At 37.1% G+C, this 26,353-nt stretch overlaps 1 protein-coding gene across 1 annotated transcript in view; it reads left to right on the top strand.

Annotated features, from left to right (window-relative positions):
• Window positions 1–81: 81 nt before the first annotated feature.
• Window positions 82–26,353, top strand: part of LOC104409834 (type II inositol 3,4-bisphosphate 4-phosphatase-like) — a gene marked incomplete at both ends in the record, with an annotated part of 37,223 nt that continues 10,951 nt past the window's right edge. Inside the window, 5 exons of the mRNA XM_010019830.1 lie at window positions 82–132; window positions 3,155–3,234; window positions 10,882–10,993; window positions 13,965–14,037; window positions 20,150–20,297. Coding sequence (XP_010018132.1) covers window positions 82–132; window positions 3,155–3,234; window positions 10,882–10,993; window positions 13,965–14,037; window positions 20,150–20,297 — 464 coding nt within the window. The remainder of the gene's footprint in view (window positions 133–3,154; window positions 3,235–10,881; window positions 10,994–13,964; window positions 14,038–20,149; window positions 20,298–26,353) is intronic.

Genomic DNA, 26,353 nt, shown 5'->3' with positions numbered 1-26,353 from the left:
ATATTATTCCCTTTAAATTTATCTCCATAATGTAGAAAGTATGAGGAAAAAAATGCGTTGGTTTTTTTCTTCCTTTCTCAGGTCCGCACTAGTGTCCTACCTGATCACAAGGAGCCGAGAGCAGACGTTGGAGTAAGCAATTATTATTTTTATTTTTTTTTCAGTGGTTGATTTTTTTTTTTTTTCACCTCATCAGCAGACACAGCCAGCCAGTGAAGAGAAATGGTGTTCTGCCTAACTGCTAAACAGCAGCTGGCAAGCTTTTGTGCTAGCAGAAGTTGGGTTAAATGAGTAAAAAAATCAAGGCACCAGTAATGGTCTCAGTAACTGATGAAATCCCATTCACATTGTTCTTGAAAATCCTGTTCAACTGAAATAATCTTGAGGCAAGTACAACTATCTAGACTTCCTCCTGCTGCCATACAAGCAATCTGGATGAGATAGAGAGCCTTGGAATCACATCACCTGAATGACCCTGACCTGTTGACTTCCGGTTTTCATGTGCAGAGTATAAAAAGTTCTGCTGTAGGAGTTGCTTTTGAGTCTACCTTAAGAAATTACATTGGTGACATATGGAGGACTTACTTTGCTGTGTAGATATGTGGAAATTTTGGCAAAGGTATTGAGATGTCGTTTCTGGGTCTGAGAAACCTCCCAGGTAATAGATACCTCATAGGGATGGGAAATGTTGGTCCTTCTAGAGCTGAATAGAAGGCCAAACATGATCTGGTGCAGGTATCGGACTTACATCTGCAAACATTTAAACCAACTGGATTTTGAAACTTTTAGCCTAAGGTGACTTTCCTGCATTACCAGGGCCTCCTTGGCATAGTTTCCAGTACTTCAGCTAGTGTTTAAAAACCTGTAGCTTGGCAGCAAGTTCAGTCTGAGTGAAATAATCGATACGTTTCAACTTTTCATGTAGCTATTATAGAGACTCTTCTCTTTGGCTAGCTGAGATTATTCATCAAACTACGCAAGGCACATATCTTTACATTTATAATCATAAGTACTCCACTAGCAAAATTACAGAGGAACATTACTCTATAATTAGCATTACAGCAGCAGTTCTGTTTAAAGCCTACTTCTAAAGCATCTCCAAGTCACATGTGCAAAGTTAGATTGGTTTGTAGGCTGCCAGTTCAGGCCCTAGGGTAGACTGCTGCTATCTAAATCAGTATGAAAAAAGTATTCTCCAGCATCGTTTGAAATTAGACCCCTTGAACATTAGTGTAACTCTCTTCATGGGATCATTCACAGTTTTAGTTAACTTTGCAAATAACTCCTAATTGCATCATCAGGCAAAGAAAATTTAATTCTAAATAAGCGTAAAAATAAAAAACAATAAGTGAGTAGAGTTTTTTTAAGCCCATAAAATTCTCCACCTTTAATTTCATGACCCTGGAGAATGAGATATGACACTTGGAGATGGTTACTGTGTACAACGACCAAAGTTCCTAGATTGTGTAAGAGAGCAATATAAGCTTCTTAGCCCTGATCATATGTGAACTCCAATGTAGGGTTCTTAAATGGGTTTATAGTTCTATTGTGCTGCATAAAGAACACCAAAGTGACCCAACTTCTATCAGTTTCATTCCAAATATCCTCTTCCTTCTTTCTATATGGTAAGGTTGAAAGAAAATACAAGCACTCATATGCCATAAAATGCCAGAATAAAGGCTGCTATATAGATGTTGTGCTGCAGAATGTGTTCTTATTGTACTAAGGATATGTATCTTCTTCCATTTGTGAAGAGATAACTAATTTGTGCTTACCATGCCACCATAGAGTTTTAGTGAAGAAATGCTGTGACTGATCTAAAGGAAGACAGAACTATCTGTGTGTTCACTTTAGCAAGGCTGTGCATCACTGTGTGTCACACCTGGACGTATTTCTTGTAAAAGTACATGTTTCATTTTGGCAGGGAAATCTATCATCTTTGCTTGTTTGGTTGTGGAATTTTTATTTCCTTACTTCATGTTCAGCACTTCCCAAATCTGCTGTTTTCCTGGCCTTCCCTAGACTCTCAGCTTGCATCTTTTTTCCTTTGCTACTTAAGTGCCAACCAAAGCACATGAAATCTAAGCCTGTGTCATGGACAGGAATGGGCCATAACTGATGACTTAGTTTACCCACTTTGGAGACGAGTGTCAGTGCTTACCTAAACTGAGAATTGTGATTTGAACTGTATGTTTTACATGCAAGAAAACCTATCTTAACATAGGGCTTTATTGTTAGCATTCAAACACTCAATATCCAGCTGGTCTTTCTGAAAGAAAGCAGGCTGCAGGGTTTTTTTACTAGAGGAAATTACACTTTTCTGTAGCACCAAATTCTCTATTTCCCTGAAGGGGAAAGTTACTCTCTACATGCAGCCTGTGTCAACTCAGAGCAACTTGATTATTCTTTAATTTATATATCTGAGAACATATATAATTTAGCTTGGAATTTTACTTTGCATTCCAACAGCAGAGTAAAATTAGTGTAATGTAATGAAAAGAAACTATATATCTCATTATTTTCTTGCAAAAATGCAGCGTAGTCTTAAGATCTCATTATAATTTATTCAGAGCAAGTGATGTTGAGTTGTATGTTTGAAAGATAAATGGATAGAAGATGGCTGTAGACTGTTATTTTTTTTCCCCCATCATTTCTGGGGCAAGAACACTACTTTCGGCAAAGTTCACCAAATGAGATTTTTTGCAATGCATAGATGGTAGTGTCTAAGGTTTGAGGAATAACTATAGCAAACCCAACTTTGTTAAAATACTGAAAACTTAAAATTTCTTGTAATCTAAAAATGACAATTATAGAAAGAAGGTGATGCAAAATGCAAGTGTGCTTGTACTGAACAGAAGTTTTCCTATGGCTGTACATTTGGCAACCTGCTGGTTTGTCAGGTTGTCAGACTGTACTTAATAAAAGAGAGAGAGGTTCCTGCCTGTAACATCAGAGTTTAATAGTTTACTGATAATCATGCTACAGGTGCATAAAAGAATTTCTGCTGGATAGTGTGTCAAATTGACTATAGTGGAATATAGTATTTTCTAGGTAACAAAGAAAGATTTTGAAGTGTGACACACAAAAAAAAGTAATAATTAAAACTTCAAAAATTAATGGAGATGTTACCGTTTCTTTCTGCTTTGTTTTCTAGCGAAGCTTCCTGGGCTGTACAACTTTTAGAGTAGCAGACTTGGTAAAGTCGAAGGACCAACAGTTGACCCTTACCCTCAGGTAAGTGTTTTCCTCTGTTATAAACTATGTTGAATTAATATAACCCATGGGATTTCACATCCAGAGAAGAGCAATGAATCTGGGGAAGGGTCCAGAGAGCAAGTTCTGTGAGGAGCAGCTGAGGGAACTGGGATTGTTTAGCCTGGAGAAAAGGAGGCTGAGGAGAGAGCTTATCACCCTCTGCAACTACCTGAAAGGAAGTTGTAGTGAGATGAGAGCTGGTCTCTTTTCCCAAGTAACAAGTGGTAGGACAAGATGGCCTCAAGTTGTGCTAGGGGAGGTTTAGGTTGGCTATTAGGAAAAATTTCTTCACCAAAATGTTGTTAAGCATTGGAACAGGCTGCCCAGGGAAGTGGTGGAGTCATCATCCCAGGAAGTATTTAAAAGACATCTAGATGTGGCAGTTAGACGCATGGTATAGTAGTGGATTTAGCAGTGTTAGGGTTATGGTTGGACTCTATGATCTCAAAAGTCTTTTCCAACCTAAATGATTCTATAATTGCTGTTTGACTTTGAAAGTCTGTATTACTTCAGGTATATGTGATGTCAACTTGAAATGCTTCTATTTCTACCATGCACAAAGTCAAAATGAAATATTGATTCTTTAAGCCGGGGCTTGCTATGTGTCGGGTTAGAAAAGGTTAGCAATTTTTTAATATGATAACCTATGCAGGGAATTTGAAGTAGGGGATGTTCTTTTAAAGTTTCCTTTAGGAAGGAGCAGAAGGTTCTTTGTTTCATTTGATGTGTATGGTTTAAAGAATTAACACTGTACAGTTTTCTGGTTTGGTTACTAAGCATATTTAAAGACAGTGGACCCAATGACTCAAGGCTTCTTGATTGTGAAATGTGTAACCTCCTAAACCATTGTTACATGCAGCCAAAGTCAAATGGCAGTATGGGTTAATGTACAACTCTAATGAGTGGCACAGCGTACAGTGCTGCAGGAGAGTCAGAGCCAGTATTCAAAAACTAGGGCTGGGCTGAACAGGTAGTTCTTAAAGCTGTGCAATGAAGAAAAAACATTCACCCCTGATACTGACTTACATGGCTTAAGGTGTATAAAGATATGAATCTTTTTGAAGGTTAGGGGAAACATTTTAGGCGCTGATTTTCTGAATGAATTCTTTGGGCTTTATATGGTTCTGGGATTTTGTTGAGTTGACTTTTGCAAGCACAATGGAGGCTTATTTGCAATTACTGGGTAGGTACAGGTAAGCAGGTGCCTGAAACCAGAATGCTTCTACATAGCCACATTTTTGGGAGGAAAAATGTGACTAGGAAAACAGAGATACTGGTATATGTTCTGCCTTGGATACTGTACATAAATGCTGTGGAAAAGTTGTGTAACGTTCTTTATCCCTTGCAATAGGCTTGATTTGGATGGAGGCCCAAATTACAACCGATTCAGTGATGTTGTGGTATTGTCATTGTGTTGAGGACACTGTATGTTTTTCAAGCAGAAACTTCCTGAGGTATTTTGGGTTTATTACCACACCTCCTTTCCTGTTATAACAATAGTAGTTGCATACCTGTGTGTAGTTTAAAGGGCAAAGTTAACAAAATGCCTTGATTTTAATTTCTTTCAAATGCAGAAGATGTCATGCTTAACCAGCAGGTAACTTTTTCTTACAGAAGAAACCAATCAGATCAAATGCAAACTGACTATTGCCTATGGAATTGTATGGCTCGATAAACAAATATCAATTTACTTTTCATAAGAGTATTTTCTTACAGAATTTCAAGTTGTCTCAAGTTCTTTGGGACAAACTTTGCCTCTTCGACATATTGAAAACTTGATCTGAAAGAATGCCTCTGACAGGTGCCATAATAATTGACAGAATGTAAAGTGTCAGGGAAGTTTCCGAGTATTTTGTATCCAACCCATCTAATTTGTAAAAACAGTTCAGATGGATAACTAATAATCCACAGATGACAGATTGCCAGGTTAGTCTTAACTGAAGCTCTAAGCCTTTTCAGATTTGCTTTTACTTACTATTTTTAGTCTTGTATATCCTCTTTATGCATCTAACACTAAAAGACAAATATTATCGTAGAATCCTGGAATGGTTTGGGTTGGAAGGGACTGTAAAGACCATCTAGTTCTAATCCCCTGCCCGTGGGCAAGGACACCTTCCACTAGACCAGGTTGCTCAAAGCCCCCATCCAGCCTGGCCAATTATACCAATTCAAGTTAATTTGCAGATATGTCAAATAGTAAGTTTTCGTTGGTTGGATTTTTTTATTTTTTTTTTAAAAAGAGAAAAACAGTAACCTTTTAAATGTGGGATTGTTTCCTGATTATGGCTGTTCAGTAGCACAAAATCAGTAGAAATTATCCACGTCTTCACTGGCAGTTTAACCAAGGCAGTCTAGTAATCAAAGCTTGCTTTCCTCTAATTCCCTTATTATATTAGCTCCTCTCAGGAGGATAAGCGAACTTTGTCAGAGCATGCAGTTCTATTTAATTCTTGTTGATATACTTTGGATGGGAGTTTACTAGAGAGTGCTTGGGACTGAGGTACTCCTTTGTTAGATCTGAAGTAAAGATTTAAGTATCCGGAAATAGCTCTTTGGTGTGCCCTGTAAATATTGGTGTGATTATAGTAGCTGGTTACTTTTTCCAGGGTGTTGGTTTTTTGGTTCCCTCCACCCCCATTTATTATGCCTTGCCATTGTCTTTTGTGAGGTACACAACAATATAAAAGTGTTTTTTAAGAAATGTTCTTCTATTCTTCTCAGTTATTTTGTGGAGGGCTGGTATACATCTACAATTCCTTACTATTCCTCACCAGTGTATGTTGATAGTGATTAGGGAATCAAGTTACAAAACCACTGCAGAAGAATTTATTGTGATTGTCTTTTCTTCCCTATGAAGGTGCCCTAAACTGATGGCTGAGTGTTTATTATAGATGTGTGCACCTATGTCTGTCTAAACATCAAAACCTGAACAGGTCTATTTGTAAAATTCTTTGATGATGATGATGTACACAACTGACATTGGCAGAGGAAGTTTAGTTAGTAGAGACTTGGGATTTTGGTTTCAATATGAAATTTATAAAAGCAGAAATGCCTCTATAGAACAAAAAGTTTTATTTTGTAGTGGTAATGCAAGGCCACTTGCTTCCAGCTTTCTCATAGGGTTGTGATGATGAATAGGATAAAATGGGCAGTTGAATAAAACAAAAGCCAAAGCCACAGTCAGTAACAGAATGTTTCTTGATACTGACTATATGTTGCAGTGTATTCAATTTAAAAAAAAAAAAAAAAAGCATGCACCCTTTTTTTTTCTTTGTAAATGAGTTAGGTAACTGATTGCTATTTTAGTAATTAACACTAATTTTTTTTTTGTTGATTACCATTTCTGTTCAGTTTAGAGAATATTTTTGCCATGCCTTTCTTTTAAGAACAGCACAATGTTGGTTTTTTGCTTGGTTGAGGCTTCTGTAAAGGGCTAGCAATTAGTGTTTCCATTAGCTGCTTCCCCTGTGGTGGTAATTTGCCTTTTTCCAAGAAGGTCATCTTTATCTGGGTGATTTTCATATGATTTTCAGTAAGTTGTGTGTAAGAAACAGCAAAGAAAAAAGATAATAGTGTTCTTTTGCACTCTCTGTAAAAATAAGGTCCATCTGCCTGAGATGCTCCTCTTAGTAGACAGTACAAAATTCTAAGTAGGCTACTTCAATAGGAAACTAGGGTAATATCAATACCGCTTTTGCATCCTTTGGCCCCTGTAAGCAGGAACTTTGTAGTGATGGAGCTAACTATACAAAAACAAGAACTAGGATGCAGTGCATGAATTACACAGACCATCTGAGAGAACGTACCTGTGAATGTCTGTCAGTCGTGTAGTGTACAAACTTTCTTTAAGTGTGACTGTACTTGAACTCTTGGACAATATCTATTTGACTGTCAATCTGATTTTTTTTAAGCTGCCTTATTTTCAGTTATCTTGGGCAAGACTGAACCTCTTTCCTTTTAAATAAAGGAGATAAAAATAAACCATAGTTATTTTTAGAAAGTTCAAAAAAAATAACTGCAAGACTCCATGAAAGAAAGTCCCCCCAACTTCCCTCCCTCCTAACCCTGTCCTCCAAGCATCTTGCAGTTCAGTGGGCTGGAAGACACGTAACTGCACTTTAGTAATAGTTACATTCATAACGTTTAACTAACTAAAGACAATCTGAAAGCAGCACACTAATTCTTGCAGTCATTTATGTGTACATATAACTTCATTAGCAAATGACAACAATAAAATCCTATATATTTAGCTGCTTTTCCGTATTAAAATTCAGTCCAAGTCTGCCTACAACTAGTTTTACTTGGTCTCCATCCTGAAATTGTTTCTTGGCTGCTTCATGTCATGTCACCCACCCCAGGAAGCAGGTGAACAATTGCTTGGCATTATTAAGCCAGGCAAATCTTCCATTCAGTTGAGGTGAAACTTGTTTTGACATGAAGCTTAATCAACAGTACATTGAAATCATGAAAACTGAGAAGGAATTGAACAGTGAAAAACTTTATTTACTTTAGAATGCAGTGTTAGTCTATACTAATGGCATTTATTGTATGTTGTGCATTGGAGAAAAGGGCTGCCTGCTAGGTGGCAAGACATGCAGTTTGCATTTCAGGAGGCAGTCACTCAGTTTGTCATGTATAATTTACATAGCTATGCAAATACACCGTCTGCTTCTCTTTCTTTGTGTTTTTGAGTTGGCTTTTCATTGTTTTTTGGTGGTTTTTTTTTTTTTTTTTTGGGAGAAAGGTATGGCCATGGGAACCAATTAGCAGGCCTAAATTTGCATATTCACTGTGTAACAATGAGACTTGACATGCACAGCATTGGAGGCAAATGGCTGCTATTCTCAGTCCTTCCAGCTCATTTGTTTTTCTACCATTAGCTTGTTACCTTTTTTCTTTCTGGATGCTTGGGTCAACCTTTAATCGCTAGAAGTATTCAGGTGGGCGTGTATTCCTGTTTTACTTGAGCAACATGCCTTTTTGGCTGCATGCAAATGTAGCAGTTCATTTGCAAATTGAGCTCCATTTTGCTCAGCATCTCTTTATACTCTTAATTTCCTCTGATGTAGTTTTAAATCGGATCTGTTTTATGTAGGTCAGTCTCACACTTGCAGGTCTCTTTAGCCTTAGAAAAATGTGTTTCCTAAAAAAGGATGGGCAAGATTTTATTTCCGAAAGTCAAATGAGTGCAACATTTTCCTTTCAGACCAGAATAACAGCAAAGTGCTGTTGCATATTTATGTCAGCCTGGTAATAAGGTCGTCCACTTGTACGCTTTAGTTGGGACACATTAAGCTGTTGAAAAATTTTCAGTCTCACAGCCACACGTTTGCTCTGATTTTTAAAGGTATAGGTGATGTGCTAACATCTGTTGTATTCCCTTTCTCCTTGGAAATGCTGTAGTCCATTTGTTGAGTTAGCCTGGTTTGCATGCTGGCTTGACACGGGAAGGAGAAAACAAATGAAATCAAACCACTAAGCTGTAGCAACTCAGGGGAATGGCCTTCATTCAGAATATGGTTAAGTTGTTCTTGTGCATTTCAAAATTATTGTACACTTTTGCTCATAAACACCGCTTGGACATTGAACCCTTCTTCCTCATTTCTTTTGTGTGCTTTGTTAATTAATGTAGGCTTCTTTGGTTGCGAGGCTCTGAAATTGGTTCGCTTTTTGTTGTTCCTTTATTGTCAGTAATGAATTTGGCGTAGAGGAAATGAAGTAGTGACACATGTAAAATATGAAGAATTATGTCTATTTTGCATGGTTTTATATAAGAACATATTTAATTTGTGTAGTTATAAGATGAATGTATTCTAGTGAGTCACATATTAAAGCATAATGGTTCACAACCGAAATAACTATTTAAATTTGAAGCTTGAGGGTAGCTATATTTTGAGACTGCACTGTAAAAAATGGAAGTTTTGATTTAGGATGATAAATAAGTATCCATGACTGAAAAGACTAACGCATGTACTTAACTTGAGTCAGTGTGAAGAGCTGGCATGCTCTGGCTTAATTAAGGCCTCATGCTGCATGCAGAAATACAGATGATGTCAAATGGTGAGAGACAAACGCAGAGACAGGGTGCTCCCATCTGGAACATGAGCAGGCATTCTGGGAAAGCCTGTGCATGGCAAAGTCCAAGGCCTGCCCTGCCTGAGAGCAGGAGACAATGTGCATTGGCACAGTGCTGCTTGGGGGTTCTCAGCACTTCCAAGGCAGTGGGAATTATCTCATGGAGCCGTATAGCCGTGGTGCCTCTGCATGGTACTGTGCCATGTATGTGGGTGTACTAGCAGGCCTGGCCTTGGATTGCAGTCTTTCTCCTGGTTGGTGAAATGAGGAGAAGGCTGTTTGACTTGGGTTGGTTTTTTTTCCTTCCTGTACTAATATAATGTGAGGACTGGTTTTTGAACTTCTCAAAGGATGTCTGTGTTGAAGGGGGTTTTGATGTTTTCCTGCAGCAAGGATTGCCCTAGGAATATGGAGGTTTTAATGGAAACTTTTTTCTAATATTACTCTTTCTGAAAGTAATTTTTTTCTTTTTATTGCCAGTCCTCTAGTCACTTTTCTGTGTATTCCTTTGTCCTGCTCCATCACTTCTTATCTTTGCTTCTGAGATTATACACAGTATTGCCCCAAACCTATTTGTTTTCATTCTTTTCATTCCTCTCTCTGATTTTGCAATTCTGCTAAACTTAATCTCATCATTTCTTTTTGCCAATTTTTACATGCTGGCTGTTGTTTTACCTTCCTCATTATTATTAAATGATCTGTTACCCTTCTTCCTTCCTTTCAAAAAGTCCAGCTGTTCAGAATAAGCCAGGGGAGATAGACTGCACTATTAACCTTGGTGTTTTGCTACCAGTGAAAGCTGAAAAGCATTCAGTACCTCTTGGGAGTTTAAATCTTGGTTTCTCCTAAAAGGTAGTGAGCAGTACTCTTGGGAGATGTAAATCTGAATTGCTATTTATTTTCACTTAATTGGAAGTAAACTATTTGCAGAGATGATAATAAAGTAGTTCATCTGGCACTACATTATCTTCTCTATAGTTGAAGAAACAGGACTGATTCTGAATAATTAGTCTGTAGAAGGGCTACGAAAGGAAAAGTGATACTCGGATTAGTTTCATTATTTCAGTTTAGCAGGAGGATTATTAATATACTGAGCATGTCCTTTCTTCACAGATTATGTTAGGAAACAAAGCAGTGTATTGTGCGATGAGACTGCAGCTCATAAGCGAAGTATTGGTGCCAGTGTTACAGCCCTTTCTCTCACGGTCCACACACAGAATAATGTCTAGAATAAAAACTTGGCATGTTCATGGATTCTTCCAACATTCATAGCATTTACTCATCCTCGGTTTTGTGATGAAAACTTTGATTGCTATAAAGAATTTGGAGAAAATACGATATGCCTTATTGTTAGCATTTGGTTTATTATTAGAGTCATAGAATCATAGAATGGTTAGGGTTGGAAAGGACCTTAAGATCACCTAGTTCCAACACCCCTGCCGTGGGCAGGGACACAGGTGACAGAATGGAGAGGGAACTAAATGTTTATCAACGTTTTTACTGAATGAATGTGGTGCTGCAGATGACCCAATGTGTGGGGTTTTTCCCTAGGACTTCTGATGGTGGCAAGACAGTTGGTACCATTGAAGTCAGTCTTGTGAAGATGGGAGAGCTAGAGGATGGCGAAACAGACCACATCACAACAGATGCCCAGGATCAAAAGGTAATAACTCAGTTCATTGCACAAAACTTAATTAGAATGATCAGCTTTGTCAAATACCTAAATTACTAATTCCAAATTGGGTTAAGGACTTAATAAAAAATTCCAGAATAAAGTACTATGTAGACTTAATATCCCTAAACTAAAAATGTTTTTTAAGGAAAACCTACAGAGTAATATTCTGTCCTTAGTTTCCTAGTCCCTCCCCTTCTTTAGGAAAAAAAGAGCTTATTTAGATCTCAACTGAACATATTTGAGCACTCCTGATCAAAAAATGTCCGTAGAGACGCCATAAATCTTATTTGACCCTTGGACAGTTCCTCTATATTCTTCTCTTGAAGTCATGTTCACATGGATTTTTATGTGCAACCTGTGTCCACAATACTGAAAACCTGGAAAGAATGACAGGACAGGCAAGCCAAAGAGGTGAATCCCCTTGCAAAGGGGAAGGTTCAGCTGCATTTCATGGGAACATGCAGCAGTGGGGAAAATCAATGGGAGGGGACAGCACAGCAATGATGTCTTAAAGTGCTAGCATAGGGCAGTGTTGATCAGAGGGTTGTATGTAGGGATTTTAAGTTGGGTGCTTATGGTGTGGGACAAGAGGAAAGATAGAAGGGCTTGCAAAGAGCAAAAATGCTCTTAAGTAGGCAGGTTGTTGCAGGCCAAAGTGGTTGAGACTGGAGCTGGAGTTGATACAGGGAGAATGGATTTGAGAGTAATGGAGAAGCAAAGGAAGGAGTGTGGAAAGGATGGGCTGTCTCTATGATGACAAGAGGTTTAGGATTGGAGAAGATTAGAAATGACTGCTCAGAACAAGGAAACCAGGGTTTGAATGATTTGCAGTTAATAAAAAGGTCTCTCTGCTGGGTCCCTAACTGATGGTAACTGACATACCTGTATAGGGTTGCCGCCTCCTCCTATCTCTGCCTCTGCAGCCCCATTCTTACTAACAGAATTTTTGTAGCCCTAATACTATGGTGTACTGCTATACACTATGGTGTATTCTGTTATTGGGGGTGGGGGGGTGGTAAAAAATGGCATTAGATAATGCTGCAGGGAATGTAAATTTAAGGACTGCTTTTTTTTGTCTGAAAGTAACATATAAGAATGTAGCTTTGGGGAATTGTTCTGAATACCTTTTCTGCTCAGCCAAAGCAGTCCGCTTTTGGGCCAAATTCCGCAGATAGATTTTACACTCCTGTTTTCACCATTCTCAGAAAACTTCAATGCCCTTTTGAAACAATGGACCAGTGGTACCAGTTCCAAAGAAGCCAGCAAACACTGTAAAATCTGTGGTTTTGTACTGCAGAACTTCCACGAGATATAAAAAATGAACTGTTTTTTTAGCCTTCTTTTTAATTTTTCTATTCTTCCATTTCAAAATGTGGAATGAAGCTTCCCATGATTATTTGGGATATAATGAATGAGCTGTGCGTAGCTTGGAGGAGCCAGAAATAGCATAGCCAGCAGGGCCAGGGAAGTGATCATCACCCTGTACTTGGCACTGGTGAGGCCGCACCTGGAATCCTGTGTTCAGTTCTGGGCCCCTCACTGCGAGAAAGTCATTGGGATGCTGGAGTGGGTCCAGAGAAGGGCAACAAAGCTGGTGAAGGATCTGGAGCACAAGCCTTATGGGGAGTGGCTGAGGGAACTGGGGTTGTTTAGTCTGGAGAAGAGAAGGCTCAGGGGGGACCTTATCACTCTTTACGACTACCTGAAAGGAGGTTGTGGTGAGGTGGGGGTCGGTCTCTTCTCCTAAGTAACAAGTGATAGTACAAGAGATAACGGCCTCAAGCTGTGCCAGGGGAGGTTTAGATTGGATATTAGGAAAAAATTCTTTACAGAGAGGGTATCAGGTATGGGAACAGGCTGCCCAGGGAAGTGGTGGAATCACCATCCCTGGAAGTGTTCAAAAACTGGGCAAATGAAGCCCGCGGTGATATGGTTTAGTGATGGTCTTGGCAGTCCTGGGGCAATGGTTGGACATGTTGACCTTAAAGGTCTTTTCCAGCCTCGTCGATTCTATGATTCTAGGGGGTTCTAATACTTTTCAAGAAAGACAAAGCCTCATGACAGCTCCATTTTCTGTGGTCATTAAAGGATTCCTTAGTTTTTATATATTAGTTGCACCATGAAGTCTTGGTTTCTGTGTTCATAGTGAGGATGTAATTGTGAGACTGTAGAGTTATTGAATTATTTCAAAGAAATAAGTTCTGACTCAGGTTTGACAATTCATTAGGTTAACTATGTACAGGGAATTCCTCGTGGAAGTTTAAGGTGATAGTTAAATTCAGTCTGAGATATTAACTGGTGGGACAGCACATCATGTCTTGCTCTTTGATTTAAGCTCTGCAACAGAATATCTAGAAACTGGGGAAGCTGTAGGAGCTCCCTATCACGTTTAGAGGCTACCTGTTGGTTTTTTTTGACTGGGGGTAGCAGGACCATTAAAAAATGTACATTTAACGTAGGTTTATACTGTCGATTTTGCCATGAACTTTTAATACCTTTATTTTATACAGTGATCAAAGAAATCTTCCAATTCACTTGTATAACAAATTACTTCAATCGCACACCACAAGTACATTTTAAAGACTTTATGTGGTTTCTACTTTTCCCTTGTTTAAAAATTAATGGAGCGCTTTCTGACACTGTGCATGTGAAAACTGCCTTGTCACAAGAAAGCTCTCTGAAGACACAGAACTTGGCCAAAATTATTTTAACCTCTGCTGTAGGAAACCTTTCTGGTTTATTATGATATGGCTGATCATGTTTTGCCATTTTCTCTGCTATAGTTCTGGTTGTGTTACAGTACAATAGCACAGGAATATAAAGAGGAAAATGTAAATTATAATTATGAGTTGGGGAGTTATATTATCAGTGATGTTTTTCAGTCTGCCATTTTTAAACTGCGATGAATTTCCTTGTGACCCCTGAATGTGTTGCATTTGTTGTTGCATTTCTTTTGTAGTGTGCATTGGTTCGTGAATGTACAGCCACTGAAGGCATAAGTGGTAAAGACAACTTGCCTTCATTAAGTGCAGGTAAGTATTCTAACATCCATAAAAAATGAGTGTTGCAATGCTATGTCAGATCCTGAAGAAATCACAAAGACTTGGGGCAGAGCTCTTAAAAGGCTCTTCAAATGATGCACAAATTTTTAATTTTAATATTTTAATGTTTTGTACCTATTTAAGAGTGTAATTTTACTGAGAAATGTGAGGAAAACTTCCAGAAATGTCAGTTATGCTTTCTGAAAGAAGCACTCCTATGTCTTTGCCATTCAATGATTTTCAAGACTGTCAATGACTTCAGTGGCCATGGAATTAACCTCATTGTGTTGTCTTTTAACATTCTGTTAATTATGCATTATTTGTAACTGCATACCCTGGAGAATTAATCTCTCTCATAGTTGATGAAGTTGTAATTTCAGTTTGATCTGGAAGCTATATGTTCTAAAATGAAGGAAGCTGTTGGCAGGGCATTCTCAATTCTGGGTGAACTCTGGGCTGAACTGTCCAGTGTTCAACTAGATCTATTTCTCTTTCATTATACTGAGAAATATTACATGCTGATATGCTGCACCATAAAAGTTTTATTAGCCCAAGTTTATGAATCTCCATTACTTTGCAGTAACAATGTCACAAATAAGTTATATGGGTCATCTGAAACCAATCTGAAATGACTGCTACAGCTGAACCCAGGACACACAGTGCTGTCAAGAATTCTGTGTGTTTGCTGCATACAGTCGAGGACAAATGTTACTGAAGTTTTAAAACCTTTACTGAAACTCCTTCATATGACTTCACTGATAGGGCAGACTTATTAGACTAGCTTTGCAGTCTGAAGGAAGCACTAGAAACCTTCAAAAAAGAGATTTTTTTTTTTCCATGACTTGTTGAGACTAGATCAAAAGTAAGGGAAAATTTCTTCTTCAGAGATGCCATTTCTTTTCAACAGTTCAATGTGAGACTAGATATGTTTGTGGAAAAGATACTCACTGAGAATTACTAAACACACAGGAACTACATCTGGCTCTGGAAATTCCTGACCTGAAAATAGCTGGAGGCAGGGAGAGTATCTTGCATCTTTAGGTATCTATCTATGGCTCTTGGAGACAAGATACAGAGCCAGTTGAACAAATTGGCCTAACTCAGTGCAGCCATTCCTTGATTCTGATTCTGTATGTCATCCGCACACCTGGGTCTTAAAGAAATGACATTTCTGTTCAGAGAAAATGTTACTGATTCACAACTGATTTCTTTCAATTTGCTGCCTCTGTTGAGTGGGTTTCATTGGGTTGTCTGGTTTTGGGGATTTTTGTGTGGGGTTTTTTTGGGTTTTTTGTGTTTTTTTTTTTGTTTGTGGGGGGTTTTTTTGTTTGTTTGTTTTTGGTTTTGTGTTGTTTTTTTAATGGGGAAATGCAGTGGTTTGGGGATTGTATCTTGTTGGAACTTCCAAGGTAGATGCCAGTTTTATGAATATTGGAGTCTAAATCACTTGGTATTTGCACATGATTTTTTGATGTATCTAGACAATGCTTGACACTTCTATGTTTATTGTTCTCATATACAAACACACAATATAAAACCAAAACCCCCACCCAACATTGCTAGGGTGGGTTTTTCTTTGGTTAGTCATTTTTTGTTATTGTAAAGAGTTGAGGGGAAAAATCAGAACTGCAGTTGCATATGAAAGAAATGACAGCATGCAGGATATTGGAAAGAGTTCTAAGTCACAGGAAGTTTGTTCTAATAAATACTTACTCTTCAGTCTGCTTCCTGTAGTTGTGACTTCCTCTTCTCAGCATTGCCTCTACTTCCCTGCTGACACCTGGCACTAACTCCAGGTATTGTAGGTCCCAGTCTCTTTACTGAATTCCCAATTTCTTTTGTTATAAAATTTTAGCTCTCCTTTTATATTCTCAACCTTTTTGCCCACCCAGTCAGACTTCTTCCCAAGCACGCCGCTGTGAGTGAGCTTCACGTGGGTCAAATTCCTGTGTTGTCTGGAGACTGGCTTTCTCACATGGGTACCAGTGTTGCCCTTAAGCGTATTGTACCACGCAGTAGCTCTGCCCAAAACCATATTCATCCGCTCTCTATGAGTGTCGTGTGCACAGTTTTGCTGGTGTTAGAAACTGGGAAGGATGCAAGAATTTTCAGTAAAGGGTAGCTGGTTCGCGTATGAGGTGTAAAGTTCAAGTTTTGAGTTTTTACATGCTGAAATTTCTTTCCCAATGCTTATGTTGTTATCATATATGGTGAAATTGCACATCTCTGTTTAAGATTTACAGTCAGAATTCAAGTTTATAAAGCACAGAATTTTCTATTGCAGATTTCTGGCCTCATTCTCTGCAGCTGGAAATTTCAGAAAATAATCAGTTTGAGCCAGACAAATTTGTGTGGCAAAATTAGAGGCAATCAAAAACAGGGACTGAAAGGAAAGGAACAATATCAGTAATGCAGTAGGAGTATATTACAGGCAACCTGATAACATCAGTGTTGCTTGCACTGCTTTCCCTGCTGTGTACACACATAACTATTACAGTGCAGTATATTTTCCATATGAATATGTATTTAGTACATGTGTATACTGTTGTAAAAATTCTGTTCCTACCTCCTGTTGTTTATCACGCCTTCAAAACTCTGAAACTGAAAAAGTACCCGTGTGAATCTTGAAGTCTGTAGGAATAGATGCACATTGGCATTCTTCTGAAATTTAAATCTTAATATAAGAAACTCGCAGCCCTCAAGTGAGTTATGAGGCACTTATTGAGTGAGTGGGAATGAGTATCGTATTTCACAGAGGCCTATCACTATTCCATTTATACCCCAAGAGATTAACTTTATATGTCTTGAAATTATTTGTTTATCACACTGGAGAGTTTGCCGATTGTTTGTGTGTAAACAAATTGCGCTTCACAATAAAAAAGAGAATAAAAGTAATTGAAATTAAGCAAAAATTAAGAGAATTGAAATTATTCTTCCTGAAGTTATATGCATAATACATCTATGTTACAAAGGAAGATACAGATAGAAACACTGTTAGTAAATTAGTATACGGCAGTGGTATGTTTTGATCTATGTTCAATAGGGAACAAAAATGAAAACAGAGTATTCAATCTTTTATTATTTTTTCATTTTACTTGCAGAGGAAGCGGTGTGAAGGATATTGCATGGAATAAAACCACAGAGGTCTTTAAATTTAAAAATGAGAGTGGCCAAAAATATGGCTAGTTAAATATATGGCATTGGCTTTTAGGCTTCATTGCTATAGAGAAAGGCTTTTAAAATAGTTTTGTCTCTTTTTAACCCCAGCAGTTCATCTGTTGAGTTGGGGTTTTTTCAGTGCCTTTCATGATCACTGTCTAAATATAGGAAGGATTACCTTTATGAAGCTTTGAGTCATTTTAATAACTACTTTTTATAAAAGCTAAATCTAGTCATGCTATTCTTACTGTTTGGGTGGCTTTACATGCCTTCTGGAATTTCTTTTTAGATGACTTGTAATTAGAAAGCAATTATTGTTGTAATTGGAAAGGAAAATGCATCTGAGATTTTATGGAATCACATGACTTTAGTAGTTCTGATTATAAGAAAAACATCAAGTATTTTGTAGCTTTTGTTGACAATCTTAAGCTTTAGTGATACTGCAAATGGGTTTTTTTTTTCCCCGAGTTTGTAAATGAAATTTTCTTCCTAAACCCATGGAGAGATGTTTTGGCCTTCTTTTTCTTTTAAACTTGCGACATGTTTGAAATTAGCCCCATCTGAAAATTCAGACTTGGAGGTAGTACCTGAATTGTAGTTTAATACTTCTAACAGTGATAAAAATCACAACTCTTAGATCCACGTTTCCAAAGTTATTCCTGGTCTCCCTTGCCATCATGCTGCAGTTCTGCTGGGTTTTTTTGTTTGGCTTTGTTTTTTCCCCTGTGGTGGTGGTGATGGTGGGGAGATAGGAGGAAAGAGGTTGTGGATGTGTGCATTAGGTTCTCACAGACAAATGTGATTTTTTTAATGTAACAGATTAAGGGCTGTTCTTGGAAAAACATCCTTTGATAACTTCTTAGGAACTAGATATAAGAAGGTAAAATAGAGAAAAGAGCCTTTTGTGCCTGAGGCACCATAATTTGGAATGTCCTAATAAAGAAATATCAACCTGCTTCCTAGAGAACATGTGGCACTCAACACAAAAAAAAAAAACCACAACACCCACACACACATGTACACAAAAAACTCACCCCCACAACAACAACAAAATAATCATCTGTGTTTTGGCAGACATCTCTTTAAGGGCAGACCTGAATTATTCCTTAGTCTCTTGAGCCATCTCTGACATCTGAAGATTGTCATTCCCTGTCTTGTTACTGGGAGATGATTGGTGCCATATATCTACTCAGTGGATTGACAGAGGCTGTCAATATTATTGACAAAAGTGATTTTGTTAATTAGAAGTATCTCGGCAAAAAAGGAGGAAAATAGGAAAGCATTACAGCATATTGTAATCAAGTAATATAATAAAGCCCAGACACTACAGTGTAAGTTGATCATAGGCACAGGACTTGGAGGGGCTTTTTTTTTTTTGTAGCAGACACTAGTTAAGTCTGTGTAATTGAGTTTACTTGAGCTGTGTAAAATGTGTTAAGACGCTCGCACATTGAAGTATTTGGGGTATTAATAGTAAAGAAAAATTGCTGTTCAGCATATGTTATGCCATAGATATCAAGCATCTATTAGGCCTATTTCATAACAGTAAGTCAGAATTCAGTTTTCGTAAGTAAAATCACTGCTAAGTAAAGGCAGAATGACTCTAAAAAGACTTCCAGTTTCTCTTCATGTTTGGTCTTGGTTTAGGCCTTTCCTAAAGGACTTTTGTTAAAAACAGATTGATTAGCTAGGCAAGACAGTTTGCGTATATTCAATAACTTGATATGTGTTTTTCATTCCCCATAAATAAGCCTACATAAACAATAATGGTGGAGGTGACTTCTGAAGCTGAAATTTCTGTTAGTAGACGTTGTTTCGACAGCAATGGTTTCCTCACAGCGCACATGGGAAATGCATTCCTATGAGTTATAGACCATTCAGTGGCAGATCAATGGGAGCCTGCTCTGAGGTAGCTTTTTCCAGATGGCTGATAGAAAGGTACTGTTGGAGGATTTGGATGGCTGTCCCAAGTCATTCTGAGTTGTGTGATGTGTGTTAAATGGCAGTCATTTGTCTCTGTGTAGATTTATCAAAGTAGTCAAATAAAACTTCTCTTTCTCAGCTTTTTCCTCATTTGCTCTTTCTGGAAAATTAGTTAAGGGGGAGGGGGGGGAAGGAAGGAAAGGAGAGAATAAAAAATTCTCACCTTTGTTGTAGAGCATCATTGTAAGATCTGAACAGAAACATAGCTAACACACGAGAGCTTTAAGATAAAAAATATGGTGGGATTTTAAGCAAAACCTTCCAAGACATCATGTTATGTGAATTTCCTATGTCAGGATAGACACCAAGAAGAGTGTGTGTAACATGTTTACAGGTTTGTTACACTTACTTATATGTAGTGGCAGTCTATTGATGAAGTCAATGAACAGGTTGGCTCTAAAATGGTATCCTTTTGACCAAATCAGTGGTCAAGTTTCCTTTAATGCAGATGCAAACCATCTATTTGTATTAATGACTTCTGTGTGTGCATATCATGGAGAAGATGCATCAGACATAGCTAAACTCTGAGGCATGCTTCACTTGTCCCATGCAATTTATTAATAAAGTGAATGATTCTAGCAGATGGTGAGCAATGGCATTGACTGTATGTGAGTTCATTGTCTGTTTCTGTATTCCATTTTTTTCCAACTGTAGCCTAAGTGTAAGAATAGAGACCATAATTTACATTCTCACTACACTGAAATGCTAAATTCACACGATATACCTACTGTGCAGGGAAAACATGATTTATCTACTCTACTAGTAATACTTTGTCCTCCACATGCTGCTATAATAAATTAAATAACAATCTAATGTTTTTAATAGAATTGTAATGGTTCTAAAATTAATTCTGGAAGCAAGGGGAAAATAATATATTATTTTTGGATATAATTTTTGTCATAAATTTTCAGAGAGTCATAGAACCACAGTAAAGTAATGATATAATTTTTCCTCTCTGCAGTGCTAAAAAACCCGATTTGTAAGTTATATAGATTCCCCACTTCTGACAACAAGTGGATGCGGATCCGGGAACAGATGGCTGAGACCATCCTCTCTTTCCATGTTCCTAAAGAGCTCATCAATCTGCACATAAAGGAGGATATGAGAAGGTAAGGAAGAAGTAGCAACAGTAAATATTAGATTTTATTTTTCTGAGTTGCAATGATGTAAGTGATGAGCTAAAAATACTAATTTTTAGTATGAAATAGGCAAAATATAGCAATAATTTTGGCTGCTAAGAATTTACAGCAGTAACTGAACAATAGCATGGATTGCTCGGAAATTTTAGGAGTCCAGTGACTTCGTAAGTTCTGAGCAATGAACTGCTAGAGAGCAGTTGTGACTTTAAATGTGTAAGCATCAACATTGATTAAGAATGTAAATATTCTGAAAAACTAACATTTTATACAGAAACAACACATGACAAGGGAGTGAACTACATTGTAGTGCGTTTGGCTTTGCGTCTGGGCAGTGCTAATGTCACAGGCAAACATTATGCAAGCAAGGGAAAATAACATCTTTGTAGTTAATAACGGAGCATTGAGAATGTAAATCATGTTCCTCTGACTGGTGTAAATTAGTTGGCATAACAAAAGGATGCCAAAGTAATGTAAGTTTGAAGTCTTTGTTTATGTTTGGTCTTGTAATTAGGAGGAACATCTGAGGATCATTACAATATTATACAGCCTGGGGATAAAAGAGGATAGGGAGCACAACTGTCCCAAAATCCTTTGTATGTCCAGTTCCCCACTACAGCAACTAGAATGGTAGCCTGTCCTTGAATACTTGTAAGTTGTGCTGATACAACTGTGAAAAAAAGTGGTATTTTAAGCAGTCCAGGGCTTCCCTGAAAGCATGAAACTTTCTTTGCCATGAAAGTTGCTTCACAAGTAGTTGGGCATTTGGTCTTATGTGCGAGATTAACACTGTGAGCCAGTATCGCTTCCCAAAGCCACCCTGTGCACTTTCAAGCAACTCCCTTTATCAGAGGGGGTTGTTTGTGGTTGTTTACAGTGGCTGTTTGTCCTGCAATAGGAGATTCTTTTCTCTTCTTTTATTCACCCATCTGCTGCTTCTATATGATCTTTTTATCCCAATATAACAGCATGTGGGAGACCAGAATCTTGCTTTTAATAAAGTCAGTGGACAGATACATACTTATGCAAGTATGGTGCTGATGGCTTATAAAAATCATATGAATTGTTATAGTACTTTTTTTTTATTCATTTAGTACTGTGTTTATGCGTTTATGGCCTGATCTTTTTTGAGAATACTAATGTGTAAGGCTTTTTTAGTAAGCAATAAAAATAGATTATGCTGACTTGCACAGTTCATCCACTTCCTAGATTTTCATTTGCCCCATGGGTAAATGCCTTTTAAATGTTAGAGGGTTACTTTAACCACTTTTACTACTGCTGCATTATTCTCTCCAAAGGCATAATGCGAGTAATAGTGCTTGCTGTTATTTCATATTGTAGCATTCACCTCCTTGGATAAAGTCATAGTAAAGAATCACCATAGTTTGGGGTTTTATAAATGATTATTCAATACTTACCAATATAAAGAAAGGCTTTGAGGAAGAAACAGAAGTAAAAGTTCCTCAAAGATTGAGTGGTTCTGATTTTCCTGACTGCCAAAATGTGGTTAACTGTTCGAGCACAGTAGAAAGTGTGGGTGTGAGAAAGAGAGAGAAACATAATGATTGTATTGATCTGATGGAGGAGGTAAGACCAACCAAGAGGAGCAACAACTTGCAGTAGAATACTAGCAAATGGTGGGAATAGAGGCATCTGTGTCACCTATCATCATATAAACGTGTAGGTTGGAGCTTCAGTTTTGTACAGGCTTTGCTTACTGAAATAATTGCAAAGATGTGCAATTATTGCACAATCTTGTGGACACCTTACATTGGTAAACTGATAAAATAATGTTAGAAGGATATTACTTTGTTAGTTCTTGAACTTGTGCAAAACTTACATTGCACCATCTTGAGGCTATTCTCTTCTGAAGTATTCTTCTCTGCATCTTTTTTTCCCCAGTTGTTATAAAAGCATAAATATCTTTTGTCTCGGAGGTAATTTCTTGTCATCCTCAGTCTATTTCAGTGTATTCCTATTCTGGCTTCAGTGAAGCAATTGTCTTTAAAAAAATATCCAAGTGAAGTGTTAATCCCATTCAGTATTGTATTTTAAATTGTAATTTAAATTCCCTTTTCTCGTAGCTCCTAAGATTGTTTATCTCTTGTATTCATGGTTAACAAAACTTTTTCATTTACTGATGTGATAGTCTGAAGTATGTAACTTCTAAGGATGTTTAGCTTTGTTTTTCAGGATGAGGTTTTTAAAGATGTGCATACATTAAATATTTTATCCTTCAAACCTCCCTGGAAGAAGTTGTAATAAGAAATATATGGTCATTTTAATTGTTCTAATAATGGTCATACAGTCTGCTTTGCTAGTTTTATTAAGAAATTATTTCTATTTCCTCCATAATGTTTTTCAATGAGTCCTTTCCCTGGTTTTTAATATTTCTTTACACAAATCTCGTCCAGATATTTTGCACCTGTCATGCATGATTAGCTAAGTAGTTCTTTGAACCTAATGGTTAGAAGAAAAGCTTAGTATTTTACCATCATTGTTCAGAAAGTTGGTTGACCCATATAATCTAAGCTTGCAGGTGTAGATGTAACTGGTGTTTCACTAGATAGCACCACAGGAGAATTTGACTACAGTGGAAGCTGCAGTACAGGCTCTTTCAGATTTGCCACCACTCTTTTGAGTCTCTTGGAATCAAACTCGGCTTTGGCTGAAAGGAAATTCCACCTACTTACAGCTGAATTTGGCCCATGGCATTTGTGGTCACAACCAATAAACAGATTTCAAGGATAGATTGCTGAACTTTGCTTGAACCTCCTCTCCAGAGTACAAAGCACACTGAATCTTTCCTTCTGCATCAGGAATGGCTGTCCTGTCCCAACTCCAATAGCCTTTTCTTGTACAAATCTATGCTGTTTCTCTGTTTTCTGATTTCTTTCTTGTAACATTACAGGATGAGGACAAAGTTCAGACTGTCTGAAAGATGTATGTTTTTCTACTATCTTTTAATACACAACTTCCATAGAGCAATGGAGCCCCAGGCGAAAAATGCCATGTATTGGGAGTAGGCGTTGCTTTTCCTGGACCTTTGCATGTTATTTTTTGCACGACTTATTTTTGAGCAATTGCTCTGCAAAAACATTGTATTAATAAGAGGTAATAGCATTTTAAAAAAAAAAGTTATTCTAAGCAAACTTACTATGGCTTTTGAAGCTGTTTGAACCAGCCATACTTAGACAGGCACTGTTAATATGCTATCTGCTTAAGGACATCCAAAACCTGCCTTTGGGTAATTACCTAATACAAATGTTCAAAGAAGTAATTTTTCTAAAACTTAAAAAATGTAGCTCAAAAACATGCACATGCATGATGGTGCATGCATTTTACATCCTTTTTGAGGCACTTCATTGTGCATCAAAAAGGGTGTGTAAAACCTTTCTCTTCTTATTCTCCATCAGTTACTGCACAGAGGAATAAAAGTATTATGAATTTAAGTGTAACTTGAGATTTTAGGAGTAGTATCTAGACAATTGCCCTCCTCAAAAATGATCAGTTTAAAACCCATGAATTAATAAGGTAAAGGATGAAATATATTGTAATACATGAACACTACATAATTCTCTATCCTCTTGATTTTGCTGTTTATAACTGATTTTGGAGAAGTCTAAGACTTTATGAAGTAAAACTTGCTAGGCTTTAGTTTGTTATTGGGTGTTTAAAGTTGTAGTGCATTGGAAGGGAGTAAAACTACCTGATCTGTTTCGTGATGGTTACCTCTACATAACATCACCTATTATTCAGGAGTGCTGAAACCTGTAAAATGTTAACTTACATTCTGGCTGTTTTGTCAGAGAGGGGTTTTTGTTGCTGTTTCTGGAAATTCCACCCGGGTTTTAAGACTCCAGAAAATTGTTCCAGTCAGAAATGCCTCTCAGAGACTGGCTGTTAAAATTTCTGGGTGTCACGTCTGTGCACAGCATGCCCCAGTCCATACTGAGCAAATGATACAACTCTTAGGCCTTATTAGAGCCTCCCACATCATTGTGAAGGACAGAAGACCAAAGCAAAAAAATAATCTTTTTCTCAAGATTATAATTATTTTAACACACTCAAATTCTGTCATAAAAAGCATTTGAATTTTTACATTGTTAACTAGAGATTTAGCACTTAGCAGTACTTATCTGTGGTCCTGATAGCACCAAGTTGGATGTAATTTTGTCAGTTCATGTCAGTGGGGGTGGAGAGAATATAAATTAGAGGCATTAAGGCAATTAGAAAAGCTTTGTGCAGTTTTAATATGTTGCTCATGTCATAAAGATTCTCGCTGTTTATTTTGAAAGAGGCACTCTGATTAATAAATGGAGAAAAAAGAAAACAAATCCACAAAACTGTTTAAATGCTTGAGTAATAATGCAATTAATAATGTGATTAATCTTGTCATGTGTGATTCCAAGCTGAAAGAAATGAAGCTATAAATATAAGCTGTGAGAGTAAGATGGTTTTGCTTATATCATACAGCTGAAGCAACATTGTCTTGAGCTAATTCTAGTGTTTCTTGATGAATCAGTAGAATTTAAAAAACAACTGAAGAACCCTAAAACAATTCTATACAGCATAGCTAAAATATACTATGGGATTAAATTGTAAATTCCACAGGTGCCATTTAGAGTATTACTGAATTTGAGACTCTCTGCAAAGTGTGATGCAGATTATCCTCTGCTATTAAATCTGAATCACAGAATTAACCTCAAATCATTCTATTTGAAGATCTTGAGTCTTTCAAAGATAAACCAAGGCAATAAAATATCTACGGAAGGACAAATTTTAAGGCAGGAAGAAAGAGATGAGTTTAATTTAGCTTATATATTGTCTACACTTGTGGATAATAAAAAGGGGATGGTGATAGAAATGCAAAAGGAATGTAAAACCTCCATCTTCCAGGAACAAAATAAAATATTCTCAAGCCTGTAAAATCCCAGTCAATTCTCCATATATATACATACATGTAAAAGAAACAGGTTTTTAAAATATTTTTAATGTGTGTGGTGGCTTGTTTTTTGGAGAGGGTTTGGATTTGGTGTTTGCTTTTTTTGTTTCTTAAACAAATGTTGAAGGCATGCAGGAGGTAGGCAACCACCTACATTTTAGTTTTTAGTTACCTCTCAGGTCAGGTTTACCAGAACTTGAAATAGTTTTGGGAAAATCTGTAAGAAGAAAAAAATGACAATTATTTTCTGGAGGTTTTATGTGAAAATTATTAGGAAAGAAAGAAAAATATCCTTTTATTCATTTTTTTTTTTTTGTCGTAGCTTCTCCACAAGGGATTAAATCCTCCTTAGTAATTGTCTGTTTGAGAAACATTTTAGAAAGAAGGCTACAATTCTTGTATTTCTTGAGAGAATGTTATAGTGTTTTGATGGGTAACTACCTGTACATCACAGGGCAATAACTTGTGGTAAAGTAAAATGAGAGTAATATTGTCTGTTTCTGTTCTACAAAAAACACCAACAAAACAAACAAATAAATGGTTATCCATAAGCATGTACACTTTAAAGTAAAATTTGTTAGGGAAAAATAATTCTTGTGTTCCTTTCCTTATGAGGAAACTTCTAAGCTTCCTTTACTTATAAGTGATTGAGTCATGCCCCAAAGCTTATGGTGTATATTTACTCTGTGTACTAAATATTCAGAACTTTGTTGCATTTATAACATTATAAAACTTTTGCAAATATATTCTGCAGAAATGTTTCATCTTGTTTTGAATCCTGCTAAGCACTTTGCTTCTGATGTTTTGTGAAAGTGGATTTCAGAAGCCAATTTTTCTTGGTGAAGGCAAAAATTACTTTTTTTTTTTTTTTTAATTTGAATTTGCCATGTTTGCTTCACTGGGAAGTGCAAGACTAGATTTTGGAAGCTGAATGAATTAAAAAATTACTGCTTTGTCTTCATACAGCATTTGTGGTTTATGTGCTTTTATCATATATCCTCTTAATTATCTCTTCTTTGTGTAATTACACTGATCTTTTCAACTTCATCTTTCAATTTGGGAAGATTTGTGCTGTGTCCTTAAT

Source organism: Nestor notabilis, unplaced genomic scaffold (genome assembly GCF_000696875.1).
Source record: "Nestor notabilis isolate BGI_N333 unplaced genomic scaffold, ASM69687v1 scaffold1768, whole genome shotgun sequence".
Taxonomy (NCBI): Eukaryota; Metazoa; Chordata; class Aves; order Psittaciformes; family Psittacidae; genus Nestor; species Nestor notabilis.
Note: the sequence above shows the minus strand (reverse complement) of the source record. Positions and strands in the feature narration are given on the sequence as shown.